Source organism: Brassica oleracea, chromosome C1 (genome assembly GCF_000695525.1).
Source record: "Brassica oleracea var. oleracea cultivar TO1000 chromosome C1, BOL, whole genome shotgun sequence".
Classification (NCBI taxonomy): Eukaryota; Viridiplantae; Streptophyta; class Magnoliopsida; order Brassicales; family Brassicaceae; genus Brassica; species Brassica oleracea.
Genome location: NC_027748.1, coordinates 13,832,792 through 13,857,721, shown reverse-complemented (window position 1 = coordinate 13,857,721; position 24,930 = coordinate 13,832,792). Strand labels below are relative to the sequence as shown.

The window sequence follows — 24,930 nt, the reverse complement described above, 5'->3', positions numbered from 1 at the left end:
GGGAGTGTTATGAATCATGAAGTGGATGGTCCATAACCTAGACCATACAAGTTCAAGACTAGAGTCCATTGGGGGTTTACATCCAGCCACATGGAAGACCCATTCAATCTTAATCTTTATGAGTTTGACCATGTCATTATGTAGAGTATCTTTGTAATCAATTCTCCCTTTGACTCCACCTTGTATGAACCACTATATATAGTGGTGTAAGCAATAAGAAATATACAACACATTCTCACAAATCTTTTCTCAAATCTTAACAGTTATAGTTATAAATTAAAATAAATATACTAATACAAAGATATAGAAAACCTTCCAGTAATGATGATAATAATATCACTTATAGATCATTTTTATTGTGTTATGACTTTTCGTGTCATTTTTGTTGCAATTTATTCCCTTATAGATAATTTTGCTCGTTGAAACACACGTAGGAGTGCTTCAAGGCGGGAGTAGAGCCAACCGCATCGTTCTTCTAGAGCTTGTTCGGCCATGCTCGGCAACGACAATTCCAAGGTCTGTGTGGAGGTTGTTTTCTCCATTGCCCAAAAAGTCATATCACTGAGTGTTTTTTAAAAAACTCATTGCCTCCAAATCCATATCATTATATAAATATTTTTTTGACCTTTTGTCAAGATTATAAGAATATTATACACTAACTGAATAGCGATCGCGGAGTTTCAAATCAACACATTTTGCAGTTATGCGAAATCGTTGAACCAAACTCTTGTCGTATATCTTTGCTAATATTCAAAATTATTTTCTTATAAAACAAATGGATGAGCATGTCCTCTCAATGAACAAGAATTCTCCACGTCCACTAAAATCTAAAATTCAAAAGCATTCGAAAACGAAATGCAATTATAATCAGGGGCGAATCTAGAATGATATTTAGTATGGGGCACATATTGAAATAGATATATAAACTAAGAGTATGTAAATAAATTTTGATTAAATTTCTCAAGGAAAAATAAAAAAGAGTGTGGGCCCATGCCACACCTTTCTTCAACCTGGGTCCGCCCCTGATTTATAATAATTAAAAGAGAAATAGAATAATCAAGAAGAAGAAGAATAAAAAATCAAAACTATTATATAAAGGCCTGTGAACTATCCAGCATGGTCTATTGTTTTCACTTGTCAACTTCTAAGGCCATTTAGTATTTCTTGAGTGAAAGAAAACCTAATTAATCTTTTGATTTGAGTATAGAAATGGAATAAAATATATTCTCTTATGAGAACTGAGATTAATATTCAAACAAAAATTATCAAAACAATAGCATCCTGGGTTTTGAAGTTTGTGAAAAAAATTAACAATAAAAAGACTTATACTTTAAAAATTAACCAAGCGTAGGAACAAAATAAATCAGACGTAAATTAATAGTGAAAATACATTTCTTCTACATTTACTTAGACAATCTCAGTTGTATAATTAGAAAACGATATTTTGTCATTATATTTCATTAATTTTCTCTAATCCTATATACGTGTCTCAAGTTAACGTTGCCTTTCTATTTTTATAGTTAGAACTTTTGTAGTTTGTACACTTATTAAATAGTTTATGGTATTATTTTCATATTTATTTTTTGTCTAGTTTGACTATTTCATTCAAGGCTTGCCTAACTCTCCCAACACGTGTACATTTCACACGAGCAGGACATTGCCTTCCACGCATGTCTAAGCCTTGTTCAGTAGAGATTTATCTGTCGAATAGTTAGTGCTTCTTCCATTTCTTTTTCTGACTGCAACGTAGTGAGTGCTTCATCAAAAGAAAAATCGAACTATTATTTGGAGAATCCTGATAGAGATACACATCGTTGTTAGCCTTTTCAGAATTCTAGAAGAAAGGACAACTGGCTTGGCTTGACACATGTCAAATTTATTTCCTCTATTCCTGACGACGGTTCATGAACCCGAACGGCACTAACATATATAGTCGAATAATTGACTTTGAAAGCTTTGGTGATGTTATAGGATGTGCTCAGTATAAATATTTATAAAGTTTTATATGTCACGACTGAACCAAGAAAAATTAAATTACTGCGTTAATGTTTTCTCATACTAAAAAAACATACACATAAGAATATTACGCACATTTATCTCGCTCGAAAAGATTGTACAACACACTGACAAGGTCGGCAGTTGCATGTACGTGGCTATATGTCAATGGTCCAAATGGTCCACAAAGAAAGTCGTGTTTAGATTTTACAACAGTAAGACAAGAACGACCGTACTTATCCTCGAAGAGCCTTTGCCTTTTACACAGCCTATATATAAAGCAGCTACTTCCATGGTTGTCTAAAAGAGATCGACGAACTTAAACATTTAAACATATTATTTTATCTGCTGAAGAATCGAAGTAGAGAAAAAAATGGGCATTAGAGAGAAGGATCCGTTAGCCCAGTTGAGCTTACCTCCAGGTTTTCGTTTTTACCCGACAGATGAAGAGCTTCTTGTTCAGTATCTCTGTCGGAAAGTTGCAGGCTACCATTTCTCTCTCCAGATAATCGGAGATATCGATCTCTACAAGTTCGATCCTTGGGATTTGCCAAGTAAGCAATACAGTAGAGTGTTATTTTTAATTTTGTGTTTAATTTGAGAAAATGTTAAAAACTAAGAGACTATTATTGTAAAGTTGCTTACTTTTTGGTGTTTTGTGATGTGTTCGCGCGCAGGTAAAGCTTTGTTTGGGGAGAAGGAATGGTACTTTTTTAGCCCAAGAGACCGGAAATATCCGAACGGGTCAAGACCCAATAGAGTAGCCGGGTCAGGTTATTGGAAGGCAACGGGTACGGACAAGATCATCATGTCGGAAGGTCACCGAGTCGGGATTAAAAAAGCTCTGGTTTTCTACGCCGGAAAAGCTCCAAAAGGCACGAAAACAAACTGGATTATGCACGAGTATCGACTCATCGAGCATTCTCGTAGCCATGGAAGCTCCAAGGTAACAACAACACACAGATTAAATATAGTAAAAACATAAATCGAAATCAAATCGCTAAACTCGTTCTCTTACAGTTGGACGATTGGGTCTTATGCCGAATCTACAAGAAATCGCCGGGATCTCAGAGACAAGCTGTTGCTTCTCCGGTACAAGCTTGCCTTGAAGACCACAGCACGAACATGTCGTCGTCGCCGTCTTCTTCGTCTCAGCTCGACGACGTTCTTGATTCGTTCCCGGAGATGAAAGATCGGTCTTTTGATCTTCCTCGGATGAATTCTCTCAGGACAATTCTCAACGGGAATTTCGAATGGGCTAGCTTAGCAGGTCTTAATCCCATGCCTGAGCTAGCTCCGATGACCAACGGTTTGTCGAATTACGGAGGTTACCACGCGTTCCAGTCGGCGGAGAGCGGGTGTAGGAGTTCGCAGGTCGATCAGGAGCAGAACTCGACCGAGTTGTCTCAGAATTTCGGGTACAGCTCGAGCGGGTTCGGACTTTCGGGTCAAATGTACGAGTTTAGGCAATGAGAGATGGGTTAATGTAATTGGCTACTCACATATGAGTGGACGCGGTAAAGAAAAAGTAAAAAAAAATCCTAGAGTGGCAATTATGTAAACAAATAGAGAATTATAATGGGCCTTAACCGATTCGGTTAGGCTTAGGATTCCAGAAAGCGAAGGCCTTGAGATTAGTTTTGACCTAATTTGACGGGCCGAAAATGTAATAGCTCACACTACGTTAATGGGCTCTTTTGTAATTAATTCTAACAGGAGAAAAGTAAATAAATATTATAAAGATAAATACATGTCCAAAGCGCCGCGTTTCGAATAAGCGAAAGTAAAAAATTATTGCGGTGAGCGTGCATCGATCACGCGACCTTCAAATCTTCAGTCTGAAGCTCTCCCAACTGAGCTATCCCCGCATTGCGAAAAAACACGTTAAAGTATTTGAATAGGCTTCAAATAATCCCTCAGATGATCCTAAATAGAAATAATATAGAAATACGCATCCATGTGGGTATTTATGTCCTTGACATTGTTGCTACATTTTGATCTTTGTTTACTGTAGTAGCCCCAGTTTACGACTTGTAATGATTTGTGTAAATAATCACTCCTAGTAACAAATATTCCTATATGATAAAATCCATAAATATTAAAAAAATCTGAAACTAAAGGAGAAGTACAAACTTGTAGAGATTATTTTGCTAGCATAAGCACAAGAACAAAAATAGACTACCCAACCTTGAACCTTAAAAAACTTTTCGCTTTGAGTTTAGAACAAAATCATTCATACAATTTCTTGGCGGAAAGAGTTCTCTGTTTTTTGGAAACGTTCTTGGAAGCTTTCTCTTCATACTTGTCGTTCTTTGCTATAGCTTTAGCCACAGCTTTCACCTTCCTTGCATTCTTCGTTCTCTTCATCGGTTTTCCTTTCTTCGCGCTTGTCCTAGAGAAAACATGAAATAAGCATCATAATTAAACGTAAGGGCAGATACAAACTCAGACAAGAGCAAATTCACAATGGAAACTTGTAGCCAAGAGAAACCCAACCAAAGATTTATACAAATCTAACAAGCGAAACCAGAAATCAAATTGATTAATAATATGATAATTTTTCGATCCAAGTTAACAAGTAATGAAACTTGAGCTTACAGGTTACGAGTACGAGCAGCGAGTTTGGCGTCTCCGGTCTCCGAAGTGTCCATGGCTAACCAAATCAAAGAATAAAGATTTGAAAATTAAACATCTGAAGAAGTCGAAGAAACGAGTAATAATAAGCAAAAACGCGATTTTCACCTTGGGGAGCAGATTCAGAGACGCTCTTAGTTTCAGACACATCCATGGAGGAAACGGCGTCGTCGCCTCTCTTCTTCTTGTTCCTGCTCTTCGTCATGGCGCCGATTTTGGTTTCTCGGCTTAGGGCAGGCAGGCGAGAACGACAAAATCAAAACGAATTGAGATTACTTAACCTATTGTTGGAGCGGGTCAATCTACTAATACTCGGGTCCCTTTATTGGGCCTGTGGGTTTCTGCTTAAAGCCCATTCGATTATTTATTTTCAGAAGAAGAAAAAAAAATATTTCTTTTTTTTTTTTGAAAAAGGCTTAAAAAAAATATTTCTTCATCGTTGCGCCTCGTTGGTTTTTCAAATTCTTTCTCTCTGGAATCTCTCTCTCCCTCTCTCCTTCTCTCTCTCTCTAATATTTTTCTTCTCGTTGGCAAAAGGTTCAGTTTTTTATTTACGTAAAGGTTTTGTTATTATTTTTTTTTTGTTTTTCAGTTTGATGTTCATAGTTTTTTCTGTTTGGTTAATTGTTTTTTTTTTTCCTGTTTGGTTAATTGTTACGACAAACTTTCCATATCTGCAATGTTGAGAGATTCTCCGTTATAATTTTTTTTTTCAGATTCCAATGTGTCTGTGAATTCTAGGGAAACCAATGACTATACCGCCGTCTCCTAGGATGAAAACTACACCTGAGGAGACGATGGAATCTCTTAGCCAACATGATGATGCGTGCGAGAGGTTGAAGGATTATAAGTCTCCGTCCCTTCCCTCTCGACGCGCTTCACAAATGCCCTCGAATCGTCAATCGCTTCCGACGAGCCTCCGTGATACGATTTGTCCGGAGAGAGATACCAAAGAGAAGGATTGGAGCGAGAAAACGAGGACAGAGGAGCAGATCTCGGAGCCTGAATGGGTCAATAACGTCGAGTTTTTCATCACCAAGGTGAGATTACTTCTTTTGCAAGTTTCGCTGATCATTATTACAGGTTTTTTGCGTTTTTAAACTGCTGCTCTGTTTTGATTATTACAGAAACTTGGTGTTTGGTGTCGAGGTCCTAATGGGGAGTGGCACTTGGGGAAGATACAATCTGCTTCTGGTGATGCGGCTTGTGTTGTCTTGTCCACCACGGAAGTAAGTTCTTTTAATTTTTTTTTTAATTCATATAACATGGATTTGTAAAATTTGGTTATCTTTAAAGGTTGTGGAAGTATCAATGAAAGAGATTCTCCCTGCAAACCCAGATGTTTTGGAGGGAGTTGATGACCTTATACAGCTCAGTTACTTGAATGAACCATCTGTTCTTTACAACCTCAGAGTCAGATACTCACAAGACTTGATTTACGTGAGTTTGCTCCATAGAAAAAAAAATCTGGTTTTGTTTTTGATTGTTCTTCATTTTTTTTAAACAGAGTTTCATGTTTCTTTTCTTATAGAGTAAAGCAGGACCAGTTTTGATTGCAGTGAATCCGTGTAAGAATGTTCAGATTTATGGTAACGACATTCGATCAGCCTATCAAAAGAAGGGTTTGGTTGCTCCTCATGTTTATGCAGTGGCTGATGCAGCTTTTGATGAGATGATGAGAGGTCAGCATAATAATCTTCTTTTTATTTCTTCTCTAGTTCTTTTCCATGGTGTTCAAATAGTTATTTTCTGGTGTTTGCATTTTGAATTTTTCCTTTATGCAGAGGAGAAGAACCAATCTATTATCATAAGGTACAACGAGGCCTTCTATTCTGAATGTTTTTTTCTTTCTAATATATGATAGGAAAAACTAATTGATAGTATCATTCCATATAGTGGAGAAAGTGGAGCTGGGAAAACTGAGACAGCAAAATATGCAATGCAGTACTTGGAAGCTCTTGGTGGAGGTAACTTTGGGGTGGATAATGAAATCCTAAAGACTAACTGTATACTTGAAGCTTTTGGGAATGCTAAAACATCAAGAAATGATAACTCTAGCAGATTTGTGAGTAAATTTTACATACATTTCTTGATGTTTTAAGGATAACTCACATTATGTAAACCGACAAGTGGTCCGGATTCATAGTAGATCTGTTTTGATGCAGGGAAAACTGATGGAGATTCATTTTAGTGCAAAGGGAAAGATATGCGGTGCCAAACTTGAAACTTGTGAGTAAAGAATTTAACATTTGTCTGATTCTTTGTCATATTTTCTTGAATATTGGGCTCACATGCATTTTTGTTTCCTGTGACTACTTGGTGCTGAATGACCCACAGTTCTGCTAGAAAAGGTAATTATTTTTGTTGAGAAGTTTTAATCAAATTCCACAAGTTAGCTATTCATGGACTAATATGTAGTCTATTTGGATCAGTCAAGAGTAGTGCAGCTGTCCAATGGCGAGAGATCCTACCATATCTTTTATGAATTGTGTGCAGGTGCTTCACCAATTCTTAAAGGTAACATTTCAAAGTAAAATGTAGACATATATAAACTTAACTTTCTCATGGCTGAGAAGCTAGAAGTTGCTAGACCATTCCTTATGGTTTTACTCGCAGAGAGATTGAACCTTAAAGCAGCAAGTGAATACAACTATTTGAACCAGAGCAACTGCTTAACCATTGATCGCATCGATGATGTTCAGAAATTTCACAAATTGATGGTAACTCCTTCTGTTTCCTGTGCCTTTCTCTGTTTCCAATGTAGTAAATGCCAAAATTTTGTAATTTCTTATTTCGTTAGAGATTGCTTTGTCATTGTAGGAAGCTTTCAACATTGTTCAGATTCCTCAAGAATATCAAGAACGCGCATTTGCACTGCTTGCAGCTGTATTGTGGTTAGGGAATGTATCTTTTGAAGTCATTGACAATGAAAACCATGTGGACGTGGTAGCAGATGAAGGTAGAAGACATTTTCTTGTCCTCTATCATGTTGAATTACTGAACTAATGATGCTTATTATTTTCCTCTTGCTTATGACAGCTGTCACTAACGTAGCTATGTTAATGGGATGCGACTCAAAAGAGCTTATGGTGGTTTTGTCTACATGCAAGCTCCAAGCTGGTAGAGATTGCATTGCTAAAAGACTGACACTGCCACAGGCGACTGATATGAGGGATTCACTAGCGAAAATCATTTATGCAAGCCTTTTCAACTGGCTTGTTGAGCAAATAAACACTTCACTTGAAGTTGGTAAATTAAGGACAGGAAGATCTATTAGTATCCTTGACATATATGGTTTTGAGTCATTCAAGGTTCGTAACCTTGCTCTAGATTTGTTAGTCTTTTATTTCATTTTGACTGTGTAATGATCAGGTCTCGTTGGTTTTAGAATAATAGCTTTGAACAATTTTGCATAAACTATGCAAATGAAAGACTGCAACAACATTTCAACCGACATTTATTCAAACTTGAACAAGAGGTGATCTTCTTCTCTCTGAAGCTTAAACTGTATGTAAATGTGTTTAATCTTATCAGTTAAATCTTCACTGTTCAGGAATATGAAGGGGATGGAATTGATTGGACTAAGGTCGAATTCAAAGACAATCAAGAGTGTCTAGATCTTATTGAGAAGGTAATATCTAGCGTGCCATCTTTAGATTTGGTACTCATTCTTGTTTTTTTCTTCTATATTTTTTAAAAGACCATCTTGCACATATGATTGCTAGTGCAGAAACCCATTGGTTTGGTATCACTACTAGATGAGGAATCAAATTTTCCAAAGGCCACTGATACGACGTTTGCCAACAAGCTGAAGCATCATTTGAAGGCTAACTCTTGTTTCAGAGGAGAAAGAAGAGGTCATGGCTTCAGAGTTAGTCATTATGCCGGAGAGGTCAGTTTATAACCCAAATCAAACAACGTAACGCTGCATGTTGTTTAGCTCTTATAATATCTCCTTGGGTACTTATGAGAGGTTATTTACCTAATGCTGTTTAATTAATAGGTTCTCTATGATACAAATGGCTTCCTGGAAAAGAACAGAGATCCATTGCATGTTGATCTTATCCAACTTTTGTCATCATGCAACTGTCAATTACTGAACCTGTTTTCTTCTAAGATGCATGACAAGTCTCTAAAGCCAGCATCCTTGTCGGAATCCATGAATCAAAGTGTTATTACAAAGTTTAAGGTAACATGGCTTGAGTTTTGCAGTTGAAACTTTACTTTTCTTACATTCTAACTCACTTTCTTTTTTTTTGCTTACAGAGCCAACTATTCAAGCTGATGAACAAGTTAGAAGAGACCACTCCTCACTTTATTCGATGCATAAAGCCAAACTCAAATCAGCTTCCTGGAATTTATGAAGAGAATCATGTTCTACAACAGCTTAGATGTTGTGGCGTTTTGGAGATTGTTAGAATATCAAGATCAGGATATCATACTAGGATGACACATCAGGATCTTGCAGCAAGGTTTGGTCTCTCAACTTTCACTGTTCCCCTTTTTGTTGATAGTTCTCTTGTTACAAACAACTCTCATGCATTCCTAAGCTTTTTTTTGTCATTGTTGGCTTGTGCAATGGATTAGATATGGATTCTTACTGGACACAAAACTCTCCCAGGATCCACTTAGCACATCAGATTCTATTATGAAACAGTTCAATCTTCCTCCTGAAATGTATCAAGTTGGATATAGAAAAATATACCTTCGAACCGGGCAAGTAAGTTATTTTTACCTGAAGATATATTATGAATTGGTTTCATTATCTATCTACAATAGTAACACTTTCATATTTGTATTCTAATAGATTGGCCTACTTGAGGAAAGAAGAGAATATGTTCTGCAGGGTGTAATTGGATTACAGAAGCATCTTCGTGGTTACAAGTCTCGTGAATACTTCCACAATATGAAGAAATCAGCATTGATACTTCAATCTTGTAAATCGTTGACATATGTCTCATGTTAACTTTATAGATATGCTTATTTGATTTTTTGGCTAACTTGTTCTGTTTTCACAGATATCCGCGGTGAAAATGCCAGGAGAAACTATATTGTGATGCAAACACCGGCCACAGTTTCCTCAGAAGTAACTAAAGAGCTTGATGCAGTCATTCACTTGCAATCTGGTAAAAATCGGTATCTGATGGCATCAAAGAACTTTGCCTTTCTATCTTGGATAAGAATTTTTGAATCAGTTCGCTCTTTATGTAGTGGTACGGAGATGGTTCGTTCGTAAGCAGTTAAAAAACAGTGTGGAACTGAAGAAACAATCACACAATGAGAAGAAAAAAACGAGAAGAAAGTCAAGGAGGAAGGTTTTAGAAGTCAAGGTAATATTTTTTTTGCATGATGTATGTTATTACTATGTGTCTCTAAGTTATCTAAACTTTATTACATTTCATGTTTAGGATCTTCCTTTAGAGAAGTTTCAAGTCCAACCGTGGGATCTAGCTGATCTCCAGAACCGGGTTCAGAAAGTCGAAACAGCTATAATGCAGAAGGAAGATGAAAACACTGCATTGAAGGAGGAGTTGCAACGGTTTGAGGAAAGATGGATAAAGCACGAAACAAGAATGAAGTCAATGGAGGAAACATGGCAAAAACATATCTCTTCAATGCAGGTAAAAGTGGCTAAAGAGTGTTACACCCATCACTCATTTACATACTTATGATTGTAATATTATCTCTTTAACTTCAGATGAGTCTGGAAGCTGCATGTAATATTATGACTCCAGACAAGACTGCGAGTCACGGTAATGACTCAGAGGACACAATCTCCCCTGGAACTCCTACAAAAGAGCTCAAGGGTGGTAGCTTGGATGATGTTAAGGATATTTATGTAGAAGTTGATCAACGTAGAGTTGTATTTGATGAAGATGTGAAGCGTCATGTGGAAATAGACGAACTGGAACAAGTGTCGATTGCAATCGAGAAGCAGCATGCAGAAGAAGAACTCAGTAGACTGAGGTCAAGATTTGAGAAGTGGAAGAAAGATTACAAAGCGAGACTACGAGGGACAAAGGCAAGGCTCCGGTTAAATGGACACAGGAACTGGTGCGGCAAGAAAAGCTTTTGAAGTTAGATCTCGTTCTCATAATCATTTCATGTACCGAAATTCATATTAGTTTTAGGAGTTTTAACCATGTAAATTCCACAATTTAATCAAATTAACTATCTCTTTAGAGTTACAAGCTAACCGTAGGGTAAGAAAAAAAACCAAGCAAAATTGATCTATGATCGCATGGTTTCACACAGAGTAAATATTATGCTTCGGTCATGACTATGGACTTTAATTTGATGACTAATTCAGCTATGCAGTCTCCAAAAAACACTTGTGTTTTCATCAACTTGAAGGTGGGGGATCTATTTTACATCTATTGTTTAAGCAGCTAGTTGGATCTTAAACAATGAAGCAAAGAAAAGCTACTATCTAACACCTTAAGACTAACTCGTCCTTTTAAAACTTTTTGCACAATGTGAATGTTCTTACAGAATCAGCCTTGAGTATAATCTATGTGTGGAATAGGACATTCTTTAAGCTATCTTTCTAATAAAATGGTTACAAAAATTTGTTTATTTCTTAGCTATGTTTTGGGGTTTTATGTAGTTTCATTAATAAAGTCTCCAGTTGTTTTCTATTCGCTTTTAGATATATAATTTCTCTGCAAATAATAACAATCAGATATAAAATTGTATACTATTATACTATGCATGGTACTCTTGCATAAGTCTCTTAACATAATTATGATTAAAAAAAAAAAATTGTAAAAATACAGGAGACGTCTCCTAAGAGCAGCATTATCGCTGGCTCTTAGCCCAACTCTTCCCCCAAATCCAATTAAAAAAAATTAAGAAAAGACAGAAGCCCTAGACTCGCCCCTTGCGTAAGGGCTGGAAGGCCCGACTCTTAGTGACAGGTGTTACCAAACGAGAGGATGAAGAAATTGGTTATGCGTCTCTCTCTCTCTCTCGAAAGCTCTCTTCGATGAAAGACGATTTGACGTCTCCTTCGGTGACTCTTCTCGGCGACGTCTCCTTTGGTGTCTCTCATCGGCGATGTCTCCTCCGGTGGCACTTCTCGGTGACCTCTCACTCGGTGGTTCTGCTTGAGGCGACGGAGCTCTCCCTCTGTGGCTCTCTTGAAATCGAAAGGTAAGCGGTTGTTGTGTTCTTGACTATGCATGTCTTCGATTAGGTCTGATCTGTTGTTTTTCTATGTAGTTTGTTGGTTCTCTCTCTCGGTGGGTCTTCTCCTCCAAGCTTTCCCTCGGTGGCTCAAATCGAAGCTTTCACCTCAAATCGAAAGGTAAACCTTGTGTTCTGTTGTTTCATTATGCATGTGATTGATTATTGTAGTTTGTTGGTTCTGTTTGTTTCACCTAGAGTTAAAAATTTGATGTCTTTGATCTCTGGATATGTTCAGCTTGTTCTTCGGTTTTAATTTTAGTTTCAATTAATACGGATGGATCAAAGTTTCAATCCTTGCTCTGTTTCTGTTCTTTGATTTGTTTTCGCTTTTGATTATGTCTTTCTGTTGGTCTGAATCATTTTTTGTTTTTGTCTTTCTGTTGGCAGATAGAAGGAACAAAGTTCATCGAGCAAAGGTTCAAACAATTCAGGAGTTCACTGCATAATAAGGTTAGTGTTACTCTTAACTGGTTCTGCAAACTAGAATTGGTTTAGGTTGTGGTTAGAATTGAATCGACTGTAATTAATGATTTGGTTGTGTGATAAATAGAAGTGATGGCTAGCTAGAATTGATTAAGGCTTAATGTGATGAAACTTGTAGATAAATGTCAACGCGTTTTTGTTTGTTGGTTGTCATGAATGCATCTTCTCTTCCTTCTCTGCCATCTATAAACACTCTTTCTTCCTTCTCTTTCTTATCATATCCTTCATCTTCCTTCTCTGCCATCTATAAACACTATTTCTTCCTTCTCTTTCTTATCATCTCATTCATCTTTCTTTCAACTTCTTCTCTGTATGGATTCTCAACAAAGCCAGTCCTCTAAATTTTTACATTTACTAAACTCTCAAGTGCCTCACAATGACAACCCAACTCAGATTCTGAGTTTTTCACCTACTCCAGACGTTGGAGGATCCGTTTCACGTGCACAAACTGGTGAGGACCGTAAGCAAAGGTGCAAGTGGTCAACAGCTGAAGACCTGGTCCTCATCAGTGCATGGTTGAACACCTCCAAGGATCCTGTAGTTGGGAATGAGCAAAGGGCAGGAACCATTTGGAAGAGGGATTGGGGCGTATTATAATGCTAGTCCCAAGGTGGTTGGTTTGCCTAAGAGAGAGCAAACCCACTGTAAGCAAAGGTGGGGGAAGTTAAATGAAGGTGTCTGCAAGTTTGTTGGGTCATATGAAGCTGCAACAAAACAGAGGACCAGTGGCCAGAGTGAAGATGATGTTTTGAAGGCTGCACACGAAATATTCCTCAACGATTACAAGGTCAAGTTCTCATTGGAGCATGCGTGGAGGGAGCTTAGGAATTATCAGAAATGGTGTGGGACTTATGGTAGTAGTCAACAAAGCTCTGGTTCAAAGAGAAAGAGGGTGGGGGAAGACCAATCTTTTCAGTCATCAGCATCTATGCCCAGGGTCAATGGAGAGGATGAAGCAACGGCTAGGCCTATTGGGGTGAAGGCATCCAAGGCGAAGGCTAAAAGGTCAGTGGGAGAAGAAGGCAAGAATTTGCAAGATTTTCAGCAAATGTGGGAGTTAAAGGCGAAGGATATAACAGCAAAGGAGAAGCTTAGCCAGACCAAACTGCTTGACAAACTCCTTGCAAAAACAGAGCCGCTTAGTGATTTAGAAGTGGCGCTTAAGAACAAACTGATTAAGAATATGTTATATATGTAATCTTTTAAACTGTCAATGTTATCAGTTGGTTATCTTGTTTGTGGCGCTTAAGACTCATGTGTAATATAAGTAAATCTTATAGTTTGTTTGTTTGCTTGTTTGATGTTAAACTGTCAATGAATATTAGTAGTTTGCTTGTTTGATGTGTTATGTGTTCTAATACGTTCTTATCTTCTTTGATGTGTTCTAATATGTTCTAATCTTATTTTTTGCTTTTCAGGGGATCAAGTCACACACAGCCAGAAATGGAACCAAGAAAACGGATTGTTTGTGGCCTCTCAGCAAGAGGAATCATACCGCTTCTCTCAGAAGAAGATAGAGATGATGATGTTGTGCCTCTCCCACAAGAAGATACAGTCGAAGTGGTGGAGATATCAGATGAAGAAGAAGAAGATATGGTGGAGTTATCAAGCGAAGAATACATGAGCAATATGGGATACTTGATTAGGGTGGAGGAATCAGAAGATGACATTGAACCTGAGTTCAGAAGGATGCTCGAAAGGATGAAGGAGGAAGAGAAGAAGCTGAGAGAGGAAAAGTTCAGGGTGTTGAAGTCGGGAATCAAGCTAGAGAAAGGACAATCCTCTAAGGGTGATGGTAACAAGAGGAAGAGAAGAAGGTGAGTGTCTCGTCATGGACAAGGTCAGTGTGTTGTTGTGTCTTGTAGTGTCAGACAAGGTTAGTGTGTTGTTGTGTCTTGTAGTGTCAACGCTTTGTGTCACGGATCATGTACTCTTATGTGTTTGATGTGTTTTGTAATCTTGCATCATGTGACTTCTATCATGTGTACTCTTGTTTGATGTGTTTTGTAATCTTGCATCATGTGACTTGGTCTCTCTAATGCTTTGTGTCACCTATCTCTATATATATCTTTGTCTAAACCAAAGAAAAATCAACAACTCATCTTTCTCTCTATATCATTCTGTCTGAACCAAACAAACTCATCAACTCATCTTTCTTGCTATATCACTCACTATAGCGAATCTGTCTAAACCAAACCAAAGCAACAACTCATATTTTTCTCTATATCACTCTCTATACCAATCTGTTCAAACCAAAGCAAGAACTCATCTCTCTCTCGATACCATTCTCTTTAAACCAACTCATTGAAATCTCTTCTCTCTCCAAACCAAAGCAAGAACTCATCTTCTCTTCTTCTCTCTATTTTCTCAAACTCATCTTTATTTATAATAAATTCTTCTTCTTTCTATTTTCTCTCTTTGATCACTAGTTTATAAACCTCTTTAATCATCATATATGGCTTCTTCTTCTCAAAACAATTTAGATAAAGCTTTTGATGATGCTTTTGATGATGCATTTGATGAGCTCTTTGATCAACAGTTTGATCAAGCTTTTCACAATTTTACCATTCAAAGTGATGAAGAAGAACGAAGAAAGAAAAGAAAAAAACGAGCTTATATCGAAAGACACCGTGAAGAAGGGCATTTTCGTTTATGGAATGATTATTTAAGTGAATCTCCAACGTATCCTGAAAATTTCTTCCGACGACGTTTTAGAATGAACAAGCGACTGTTCATGCACATTGTTGATCGACTCTCCAACGAAGTTCAATACTTCCGGGAAAAGAAAGATGGTCTCAGAAGGAATAGTCTCTCTCCTCTTCAAAAGTGTACCGCAGCCATTCGTGTCTTGGCGTATGGTTATGCAGCTAATATGGTCGACGAATACCTCCGGCTCGGTGAAACAACAGCTCCGTTATGTGTGGAACAGTTTGTGGAAGGTATAATATATTTGTTCGGCGATGAGTACTTAAGAAGACCAACACCGGCTGATCTTCAACGTCTACTTGATGTGGGAGAGCGTCGTGGGTTTCCCGGGATGATAGGAAGCATCGATTGTATGCATTGGGAGTGGAAGAATTGTCTCACCGCTTGGAAAGGGCAATATTCTCGTGGTTCGGGTAAACCAACAATCGTTTTAGAGGCGGTCGCTTCATACAATCTCTGGATATGGCATGTGTTTTTTGGACCTCCAGGTACATTAAATGATATCAATGTTCTTGACCGTTCTCCCGTTTTTGATGACATAATAAACGGTCAAGCTCCGAATGTCACTTACTTTGTCAATGAACGTGAGTATCATATGGCTTATTATCTCACCGATGGTATTTATCTGAAATGGGCAACTTTTATCCAATCTATTTCTATGCCACAAGTAGGGGTGTCAAATGGGCTGTCCGGATGGATTTGGGTGTGTCCAGATGGGCTTATTTTTTTTGGGCATTTTTGGCCGAAGCCCAAATAATACCATTTCCAAATAGGACCATAACCAAATATGATCATGTCCAGTTGGACTGTCCATGGAGTCCAGATGTCCACTTAATGTAAAAAATCTAATTTTCAATTAAAAAAATGTACAGGTTCTAAATGTTATATATAACATCTTAACTTACTTAAACTTCATGTTTCACAAAAGATACTTAGACTTAAAACTCCATGTTTTACAAAAGATACTTAAAGAAATTAAACTTAAACTCCATGTCTTACAAAAGCCAAAAGGTACTTAACAAAAGATACTTAAAGTCTTAAACTTAAACTCCATATCTTACAAAAGCCAAAAGATACTTAAAGTTTTAAACTTAAACTCCATGTCTTCACTGACTTCTCTTCTTTCTTCCACGTTCTTCTTCACCTTCCTTCTCTTCACCTTCTTCTTCTTCTTCTTCATCAGAATCACCTAACAAGTGAACAAGTCAATCCGCAAGTTTAAATGCAAGCAACAATCAAACAACAGCCAAGTAAAAGACATCTAGAGTCTTAAGCTGAATATCAAAAAGTATGCAAGCTAAGTATAAAATCAGAAAACTTACTTGTCCCTACAAATCCACGCAGCCAATTTCTTCCACAAATAAGAGCTTGTACATTTGATGGAAGAAGTCGGCTCCTATACTTGCTAAGAACACGGCTTCCGGCAGTGAATGACGACTCAGAAGACACAGTTGTAATGGGAATTGAAAGAACATCACACGGCATGCGGGACAGCTCTTTAAACCGTGTTGCATTGTTTTTCCAATATCTCAAGACATCTGGAGTCTTAAAGGCAGCCATATCTAAAACCGGTTCAGCCAAGTACACATCTAAAGCTGATTTTCCTGTTCCCGCATTCTGAGAAAAGAATGCATAAAAGTCCTGCATTATGAACATAAAAACATTAAGAACACACCAACTCACCAAGTACAAAAACTCATGTATTATAACGCTATCTTCTTACCCCATATCTAGCTGGTATACTGTTCACCAATGTGGCTTCTGAAGGGCTCGCAGTAGTGCTCTTAGGATCCTTCTTGTATACTCCATACAACTTTTTAATCTTCTTTCGGATATGATCGACTTTCGCTTTGCTTGTTAATGGATCTAAGGTGTCATAACAATATTCCAAGCAAGCGAACTTCAACCTTGGATCCAACACTGCAGCAATAGAAAGTATATCACTGTAGTCTTCCCAGTACTTGTCAAACTTCAGCTTCATTGTTTCCACCATTTGACAAATTGTCTCGTCATCTGAAGTCTCATGCGTTCTCAGCCAACATTCTATTTTCCAGACTTTCATAAAATATTAGTTCACAGTCGGATATGATGAGCCAGATACCAGGTTTGTCATCTCAGCAAATGGAGCCAAAAACTTACAGATGAGTGCTCCTCTAGACCACTCCAATTCTGATGGAAAGCACTTGTAACTCGGATCTACTTCAGAGAGATTACGCAATGTTTCTCTCAATGGAAGACCTCTAGACAACATCTTAAAGATTGAATTCCACCTCGTTGCCACATCAAAAACAAGACCAGCTTCTTTCTTGCTCCCAACAGTTTCAATACAGGTCTGAAACATTTGCTCTCTCGACTCTAAAGACTTTACAAACTTCACGATTTCCCTAATTTTCTCTAAGGCATGACTAATCACCACCAACCCATCTTGAACAATCAGGTTCAGAACGTGTGCTGCGCATCTTACATGTAGAAACTCGCCATTACACACCAAAGCTCTGCGAAGTTGTGTCTTTAGAACCCCTTGCATATTGTCGTTTGAAGAAGCATTGTCGACAGTCACTGTAAACACTTTCTTCTCTAATCTCCATTCTTTCACGAACTCCATCACCTTCATAGCAATACTATAACCAATATGAGGTGGGGGAAAAGCACAGAATGACAGTATCAACGTAATGAGCTGTCAGACATAAATACCCCTCCACAGTGATTGCCCTCCACAAATCAGTAGTAAAACAGATCCTCCCAGGAACTTCACTCAAAACCTTCCTAAGACCAGCTTTCTCATTCTCATATATCTTACGAACATCAGACACAACAGTGTTTCTACACCAAAACTCAATGCTAGGATTTGCATACTCAAAAGCTTCTCTAATTCTTCTAAACTCAACAAATGAGTATGCAAGATCGTGCTCAACAATAGCACCAGCAATCATCTCACGGAAGACCATTATATCAAACTTCCTACTTCTAGGTGTGCTTCCAGGATTCTTTGAACAAACTCTACTATGACGCAGTAAAGTATTAGTCCCATTGCTTAGATCTATGAAATAGGAATACTCACAATGCTTGCAAATAACTTTAGTAGTCCCATCAGGCAATTTATCTCCTACAATTTCAAAATGCTTCCAACACTTTGAATGCCTCCGCTTGTTACGTCTCCGCCTTCCTCTATTCCCAGCCGCACTTGTAGAATCATCTTGTATAGAATCATGACCATCTTCATTCTGATCCATCATCTCATTACCACTCAAATAGTCATCATCATCGTCATCATATAGGTTCAAAGTTTCATCATCCATCTGAACAAAAGAGATTAAAGACATTTACATAAACGAAACTTACAAACAAACTAGAATCATCATTAACAATGGACAGAGTTAAACATAACATGCATACCCATCAACCTAAAAGCAATCAAATTGCAAACCCATCATCCTAAAAGCAATTAAATCGCAAAGAGAGGAGAGTCGAGATGAAGCGACCTGAAGCGACTCAAAGACAAAGTGAGAGACGGAGAGGAGAGTCGAGATGGAGAGACACTGCTCGAGAGATGAAGAGACAAGGCGGAGAGACACTGCTCGAGAGATGGAGAGACGAGGGGGAGAGACACTGCTCGAGAGATGGAGAGACGAGGCAGAGAGGCAAGTCGAGACTCGAGAGACAGACGGAGACCAATTGTGAATTTGGGATTTCAGATTTTTTCCCCAAATACTAACCTTAAATATTTTTAAAATATGGGCGTATTTTGGCGGCCCATGTCCATTTGTTTTTGTCCATTGGACTTTGGGCGTATCTGGGCATAGTCCATTTGGACAGAAAATATTTCGGGCAGATTTGGGCGTGACTAGATTAGTCCATATCGATTTGGACATGGGCCGCCCATGGACAATGTGCCCAATTGACATCCCTAGCCACAAGGGCCGCATGCAGTTTTATTTGCTCAACGTCAAGAAGCTGTTCGAAAAGATGTCGAGCGTGCTTTTGGAGTCTTGCAAGCTTTGCCATTGTTAAAAATCCGGCGCTGTTTTGGGATAAAGTCAAAATTGGAAAGATTATGAGAGCATGTATCATACTCCATAATATGATAGTAGAAGACGAACGAGATGGATACAGTCTAGTTGATGTTTAAGATTTCCAACAAGGAGAAGACCACGGAAATTCACATGTTGATTTCACGTATTCTACAGATATCCCTTCAAACATCACAAATATGATGGACGCTCGTACAAGAATTCGAAATAGGCAAATGCATCAACAACTAAAAGATGATTTGGTTGAACATATATGGCGTAGATTTGGATATGATGACGACAACCACTGATCTCGGATGCTTCTTTCGAATAATTCTCGTTTATTTAAATAATCTTTGTTTTCATGTTTTTATTTACAAATCTATGTTTAAAATGTAATTTTTTTATGTTTTATTTAATAAAAAAAATAAAAAAAAATTAAGATTAATTTATTTTTAACAACCCAAAAATAAGAAACTTGCAACGAAGACATAAAATTCTCAATTTTCTTTATCTTAATCTCTTAAACACCTTTAATCCTTAAATATTACTAAAAAACAATTAAGAATCCTCTAATGGAGTTTTGGGATAAAAGGTGCTGTAATTTGGTATTACAAGAGACGTCTCTTCCTCTGTCTCTTCTTCTCCATCTCTACTGTCTCTCTAATATCTCTCTCTCCTTCTCTCAGTTGGATTCTTGAACTCATCTTCCCCTTCCACAACCATGACTGAGGTAATTCAAAAACTCACATCTTTTCTTGATTGATTTCTTTCCAGGAATCTATTCGAATTACCAAAATCTTAAATCTTTTTGGAAATTGTCTTCTCTTGTTAATTTGAAATTGATCTGAAGTCTTGTAGAGAGAGGAGAAGTCTTCGAAGTTGAGACCGGCGTTTCCAGGCTGGATGTAGGACTCGACGGTGGACTTGAGGTCGAGACGAGAGAGAGCTTGGCTTAGCTCCTCGAGGGTGATGAAACCGTCGCCGTTGTGATCAATTGATATAGCTCTGAGAAATTAGACAAAGTTTTGACATTTTTTTGTTTATAAACCAGTCAAGGTCAGGCTATTGTTAGATCACAGTAATCAATTTGGCTGATTGTATCTTCTCCTTGCCCGTTCTCATTCTAATATCTCCTTTTACCAATGTGACTACAGTAAACTTAGAGTTGATTAATAGATTTTGAGCTTGCTTTTGAGATATTCGCTTTGTGGTTTTATGATCGAGGCTCAAGGCCTTGTAAAAGAAAGATATCTTTGTCCTAGACTTGTTTTGTTCTTCTCGACTTGTTTCTCTTGTTGCACCGATCAGTTTTTTTCTAGGTTCTGGTCAAGCTTAATATTGAGTTCTCTTTTACTTTTTCTTACACAGGCATTCTTGCTTGTCTTGATGGGTATATGAACATAGCAATGGAGCAGACAGAGGAGTATGTCAACGGCAAGCTCAAGAACAAATACGGTAATGCCTTGGCGCTTAGAGATGAGTACTTTGCTGTTGATGATGATGATGGAGCAGACAGAGGAGTACTTCGGAGTTTCTGTTCTTCAGACACCCAAGTGCTGATATGCTTCTTACGGAAGCTGAGCTTGACAAGAACTTAATCCAAAAGGTGAGATTTTGTCTCTGAGATGATCATCATCATCATCAGCTTGCCAAGAAACTAACAGCCGTTGACCTTGTTGCTATTGGTATGAGACAAATATCCAAACTCTTTCTCATATATTGTGTCAATTAAATTGATCTTTTACTACCTTTGTTGAATTTTTGAAGGAGTTGGAACAACAATTGGAGCAGGAGTGTATATTCTAGTGGGAACAGTAGCTAGACAACACACAGGACCTGCTCTTGCTGTATCGTTCTTCATCGCTGGAGTAGCAGCTGCTCTCTCCGCTTGTTGCTATGCTGAGCTTGCTTCTTGTTGTCCATCTTCTGGCAGTGCTTATCATTATGCTTACATCTTCTTGGAGAAGGGTATGTACTAGATAGGATTCTATTGTCAAGCATTTTACTGAAACGATGTTTAAGCTTCTTGTGCTGCATTTTTGTCATGATCACAGTTACACATACTCAATGATTGTTGATCTGGAAATCTTATTAACTCTCTGTTTCTTGTTCATGTTTATAATTTTTTTTTTAAGAATCCATAATTAAGAGACTTGCAATAAACCATTTAAATGTTCAAATCTCTTTCTAAGTCTCTCAACTCATTTTTACACTTTAAAAACTATTAAAAATTAATTAAGAAACCCTTTAAAGGGTTTTGGGATAATGATGCTCTTACAAAATCAAAACCACAATGCAAAGACTAGTTTCAACATTTTTTATTCTTTTTCTCTCTGACTCCAAAAGCAAACAGAAAAATGTTAAGTAGAAACCGGAAAAACGATTGAAAATGACTGAAAATGCTAGAATGCATTTTGATTTAACACTAAATGGATCCAAATATAGACTTGATTATTATCACAATATGTCTGAACTGGTTAGACTGTTGGTCCGGACGCTACTTCACCAGCTGATCCCTTAAAGAGTAAAATGGTAAGGTTGCCAACGGAGAAATGGATGAAGCAGCCACTACAATGAGTCAAGAACGATCCGAAATGCGTCCCCGCAATACACTGCCACCCCAATCCGTATTTTTTATCAAATTCCTGAAAATTTTGAAAAATATATCAAAAATCTTTTTTTTTCTTTTTTTTTTTTTTGTACCTACCGTCTACATATATGATGAAAAATATATCAAAAATCTGTATACCAATGACCGGGAAAGCTACTGGTGGAGTTTGTTATGACATTCATTTTCATAATTTAATTTCATCATATATGTAGACGGTAGGTACATATACATGTTCCAATCAATATTTATACGCTGACACACACTAAGGTCATATTAGAAAATATTTATACATTATATAACATGTACAGAAATTTTTATCTGTGAACCTTCTTGATGAAACGGGCGATTTGAGTGGGTTCGGTGACATCAAAGCAATCAAGGGCTTTGGCAGCCAAACTAAGAGCATCTTCCTTCATTGTTTGCTTCATATCTGTCTCACCCATCACTGCTTTCCCTTCTAACATCCTTTTACTTTTTCTTAAAGTGATTATTTAGCTTGAGAAATATAAGAGAACCAAGTGAGTTTATGCAACGTATATATGGAAAAAAATGACAGGCTGGAATGTGAATGAAGCTCCTAGATAGTGGTGGAGATTTAGTTGGAACTTACAAGAAGTTTGTTTTGTTTTTTGGTTGGTCGTGTAAATTCATCAACCACATGGATTTGCATGTACAGGTGATATGTGGTCAAAACAAATCATACAATCGATTTCAAATATGAATTTATACAACATAGATCATTAGCTATAATCATTAGCTGATCATTGTATTTGGATTTGGTTCAAGGGTTATATTTTTTTTGGTCCCATCACAATTTTTTTGAATTTTCTTCTCTTGACAATTGTCTCATAAATTAGGGTGAGATAACTTTTTAGAATAAATTTCTAGTTATCCTATTGAACTATACTCCCTCCGTTTTTTAATATAAGTCGTTTTAAAATTGTGCATATAGATTAAGAAATCATTAATTTTTTATATTTTCTAAACAAAAACATCATTAATTATTTAGCTAACCACAAATCAACTAATAATAAAATAGAAGGTATATTATCATTGGTCATATAACATTAAGTGTTAATAAATTTTACATAGAAAACCAAAAACATCATATAATTTTGAACATAAAAATTTTTTTAAAACGACTTATATTAAAAAAACGGAGGGAATATAATATAGTTGAAATATGGTAATTATGTATATGAGAGTTAAGTACACATTAAGCAAAATCCCTCTGATCTCATGTGAGAGTTAAGTAAACGACTTATATCCTGTACAAAATCACCAGTATCGGAAACGTGTCATATAATGCATATCATGTGTTTTAAAAACAATGTTGCTCTTATATTTTATGCACTGATAATAGTACGATATTGTAATATATGTCACACACAAGCAGTCAATGAAAATATAAAACTAATGATATTTAAATGAATGGCATAAGTTCAATAGTATATTTTTTGCGTCAATGTTCAAGTGTCCGGTTGGTGTTACCGTACAAATCATGGTTCATTCAATCAGTTTATAATTCAAGATCATGTTGAATATTACACATGTGACTTGGTCGTCTTAACTGTCATTATTTTTTTAGAAAAAGAAAAGAAATTCACTCCTCCTAATTTGGGATGTTTTGTGATTATGTTGTAAATAAAACAAATTGTGAGTGGATATGGTTGAACAAGTGCACAATCAAGATTACAGAAGCAAAATGAGTGAAGGGAAGAAGAAGGGACAAAACATATGGCCGTCTTCCTTTTGGAAGCTAATTGTTAATTAATGGGAAAAAATCAATAAAACAAGAAAAAATTGGAATGGAACTCATCTAACCAATCGAAGTCAAGTTTAATTAAATTTGGAACTCATAAATAATAAATAAGAAAATAGAGTCGATGTTATTTTTTTCATCAAATAACTTCCAACTCCAGTTTTTATGAGTGTCCGATATTTAAAAATGGTTGTTATAAAATTAATTGAAATTGAATTTTATTAACTGAAATATATAAAACAGGTTATACTTTCTAGATCACTTCCCAAAACTCGCTCATGATTAACTTACGCTGCCTTCTTTGGTACTCTCTTGTGTAGTTGTATGTGTATCCACAATATATGCATATAAGTATTATCACCGATCACTTACAGTGAAGATCTAATCAGAAATCCCAAAGAAAACAAATAGAGTGATATGATATACTATCAAATAGTCAGTGATTAGTAGTTGTGAAAAACAAACAAAAATAGTACACACATGGCGTCGGCTCTCTAACTTTAACCTAACTTCTCCATATATTTTTTATTGAAAACCTTAGAGCATGATTAATGGGGATTATTAGGGTGAGATTCTTAGCGTAATAATAAAACCGTCTCTTAATTTTTAGGGAAATTTGTCAAAACTAACCCACAAATTGATTTTAACCCCAAACCTATACCCAAACTTGAATTAAATGCAAAACTAACCTAAAAACCTTGTGAAATTACAGCACAGCCTCTTGTGAACAAACAAAAAGACAGAATTCATTTTTACGAATATAGCTCCAGTAAGTCGTCTGAGTCGTCCCAAAGTAAGTCTTCTGGTGTAGCTGATCTTAAAAATAATCTATAAATTTTTTAAAAAATATTTTGATAAGCGAAAAATTAACACTACAAGAAAACACATGCTTAACGACGAAAATTAACGAAGAAAAACAATCCTCGTAAATTTGCGTCGAGTTTACGATGAATTTACGTGAAAAACTAAAGTCATCGTTATTTCCTCGTAACGTAACGACAAAACTGTTTCGTCGTAAAGTGGATGTAATTTTACGAGTATTTTACGAGGAAAAACTATTTCCTCGTAAATACGACGTAAACTTTGCGTGGTATTTACGAGGGAATAGTTTACGTATATTTAGCGAGGAAATTTTTGAATCCACCAACTTCATAGGTGTTACACGTTTTTTTTGCCCACCTAATTAATTTTCGTTGTAAATTCATAGCAAAATTACAATTACCAGATTCGAATTTTCCTATAAATATGGATGTTTGAACATCATTTTAAACACACCAACAACAAAAAACGTGAAAGAAAAAAAATGGCTGGCTCCGGGACTATTTACGAGTTGCGGAAGTGGATGTATATGCATAGAGATGCTAACGGGAGAGTGACGAAAGAATACCTTGCGGGTCTGGAGACATTTATGCATCAAGCAGATTCAACACCGCTCGCCCAAGAAAGTGGTAAGATGTTCTGTCCTTGTCGGAAATGCAACAATTCGAAACTGGCAAACCGTGAAAATGTTTGGAAGCATTTAATAAATAGAGGTTTCA

General features: G+C 36.9%; 4 protein-coding genes, 2 long non-coding RNA genes, 1 other non-coding gene and 1 pseudogene across 7 annotated transcripts; 4 read left to right on the top strand and 4 right to left on the bottom strand.

The window, feature by feature from the left end:
• Positions 1-2,158: 2,158 nt before the first annotated feature.
• Positions 2,159-2,851, bottom strand: LOC106324226. Its single transcript, XR_001266692.1, has 2 exons — positions 2,641-2,851; positions 2,159-2,534 (listed from the first exon to the last, which is right to left on the bottom strand). It is a non-coding gene; the product is annotated as an uncharacterized LOC106324226 (long non-coding RNA).
• On the top strand, positions 2,426-3,738 carry LOC106324217 (NAC domain-containing protein 72-like; the record flags this gene model as incomplete). The annotated part of the gene is given in 3 exon segments (XM_013762228.1): positions 2,426-2,549; positions 2,673-2,941; positions 3,016-3,738. Coding segments are annotated over 3 exon segments (846 nt in total), but the record flags the coding sequence as incomplete, so codon positions are not given.
• A 52-nt stretch (positions 3,739-3,790) lies between these two features.
• TRNAF-GAA lies at positions 3,791-3,863 on the bottom strand. The gene has a single exon. It is a non-coding gene; the product is annotated as a tRNA-Phe (tRNA).
• Positions 3,864-4,073: 210 nt separating this feature from the next.
• LOC106295212 lies at positions 4,074-4,924 on the bottom strand. The gene is made up of 3 exons (XM_013731056.1): positions 4,738-4,924; positions 4,594-4,648; positions 4,074-4,387 (listed from the first exon to the last, which is right to left on the bottom strand). Exons 1-3 carry the CDS (start codon positions 4,832-4,834, stop codon positions 4,225-4,227), a joined length of 315 nt encoding a protein of 104 aa, XP_013586510.1. The 5' UTR covers positions 4,835-4,924; the 3' UTR covers positions 4,074-4,224.
• A 210-nt stretch (positions 4,925-5,134) lies between these two features.
• On the top strand, positions 5,135-10,737 carry LOC106296214 (myosin-4). Its single transcript, XM_013732298.1, has 24 exons — positions 5,135-5,166; positions 5,346-5,669; positions 5,757-5,858; positions 5,926-6,069; positions 6,161-6,311; positions 6,414-6,441; positions 6,526-6,694; positions 6,795-6,858; positions 6,967-6,980; positions 7,062-7,146; positions 7,246-7,349; positions 7,450-7,588; positions 7,669-7,940; positions 8,018-8,107; positions 8,183-8,260; positions 8,360-8,521; positions 8,633-8,818; positions 8,896-9,101; positions 9,217-9,349; positions 9,437-9,566; positions 9,648-9,755; positions 9,841-9,959; positions 10,038-10,250; positions 10,328-10,737. Exons 2-24 carry the CDS (start codon positions 5,379-5,381, stop codon positions 10,703-10,705), a joined length of 3,366 nt encoding a protein of 1,121 aa, XP_013587752.1. The 5' UTR covers positions 5,135-5,166; positions 5,346-5,378; the 3' UTR covers positions 10,706-10,737.
• A 4,018-nt stretch (positions 10,738-14,755) lies between these two features.
• LOC106332263 lies at positions 14,756-19,135 on the top strand (annotated as a pseudogene).
• Positions 19,136-19,625: 490 nt separating this feature from the next.
• On the top strand, positions 19,626-21,044 carry LOC106325817. Its single transcript, XR_001267061.1, has 4 exons — positions 19,626-19,749; positions 19,870-20,075; positions 20,388-20,704; positions 20,787-21,044. It is a non-coding gene; the product is annotated as an uncharacterized LOC106325817 (long non-coding RNA).
• Positions 21,045-21,191: 147 nt separating this feature from the next.
• On the bottom strand, positions 21,192-22,171 carry LOC106325807 (dynein light chain 2, cytoplasmic). The gene is made up of 2 exons (XM_013763860.1): positions 21,957-22,171; positions 21,192-21,664 (listed from the first exon to the last, which is right to left on the bottom strand). Exons 1-2 carry the CDS (start codon positions 22,092-22,094, stop codon positions 21,497-21,499), a joined length of 306 nt encoding a protein of 101 aa, XP_013619314.1. The 5' UTR covers positions 22,095-22,171; the 3' UTR covers positions 21,192-21,496.
• Positions 22,172-24,930: the final 2,759 nt, after the last annotated feature.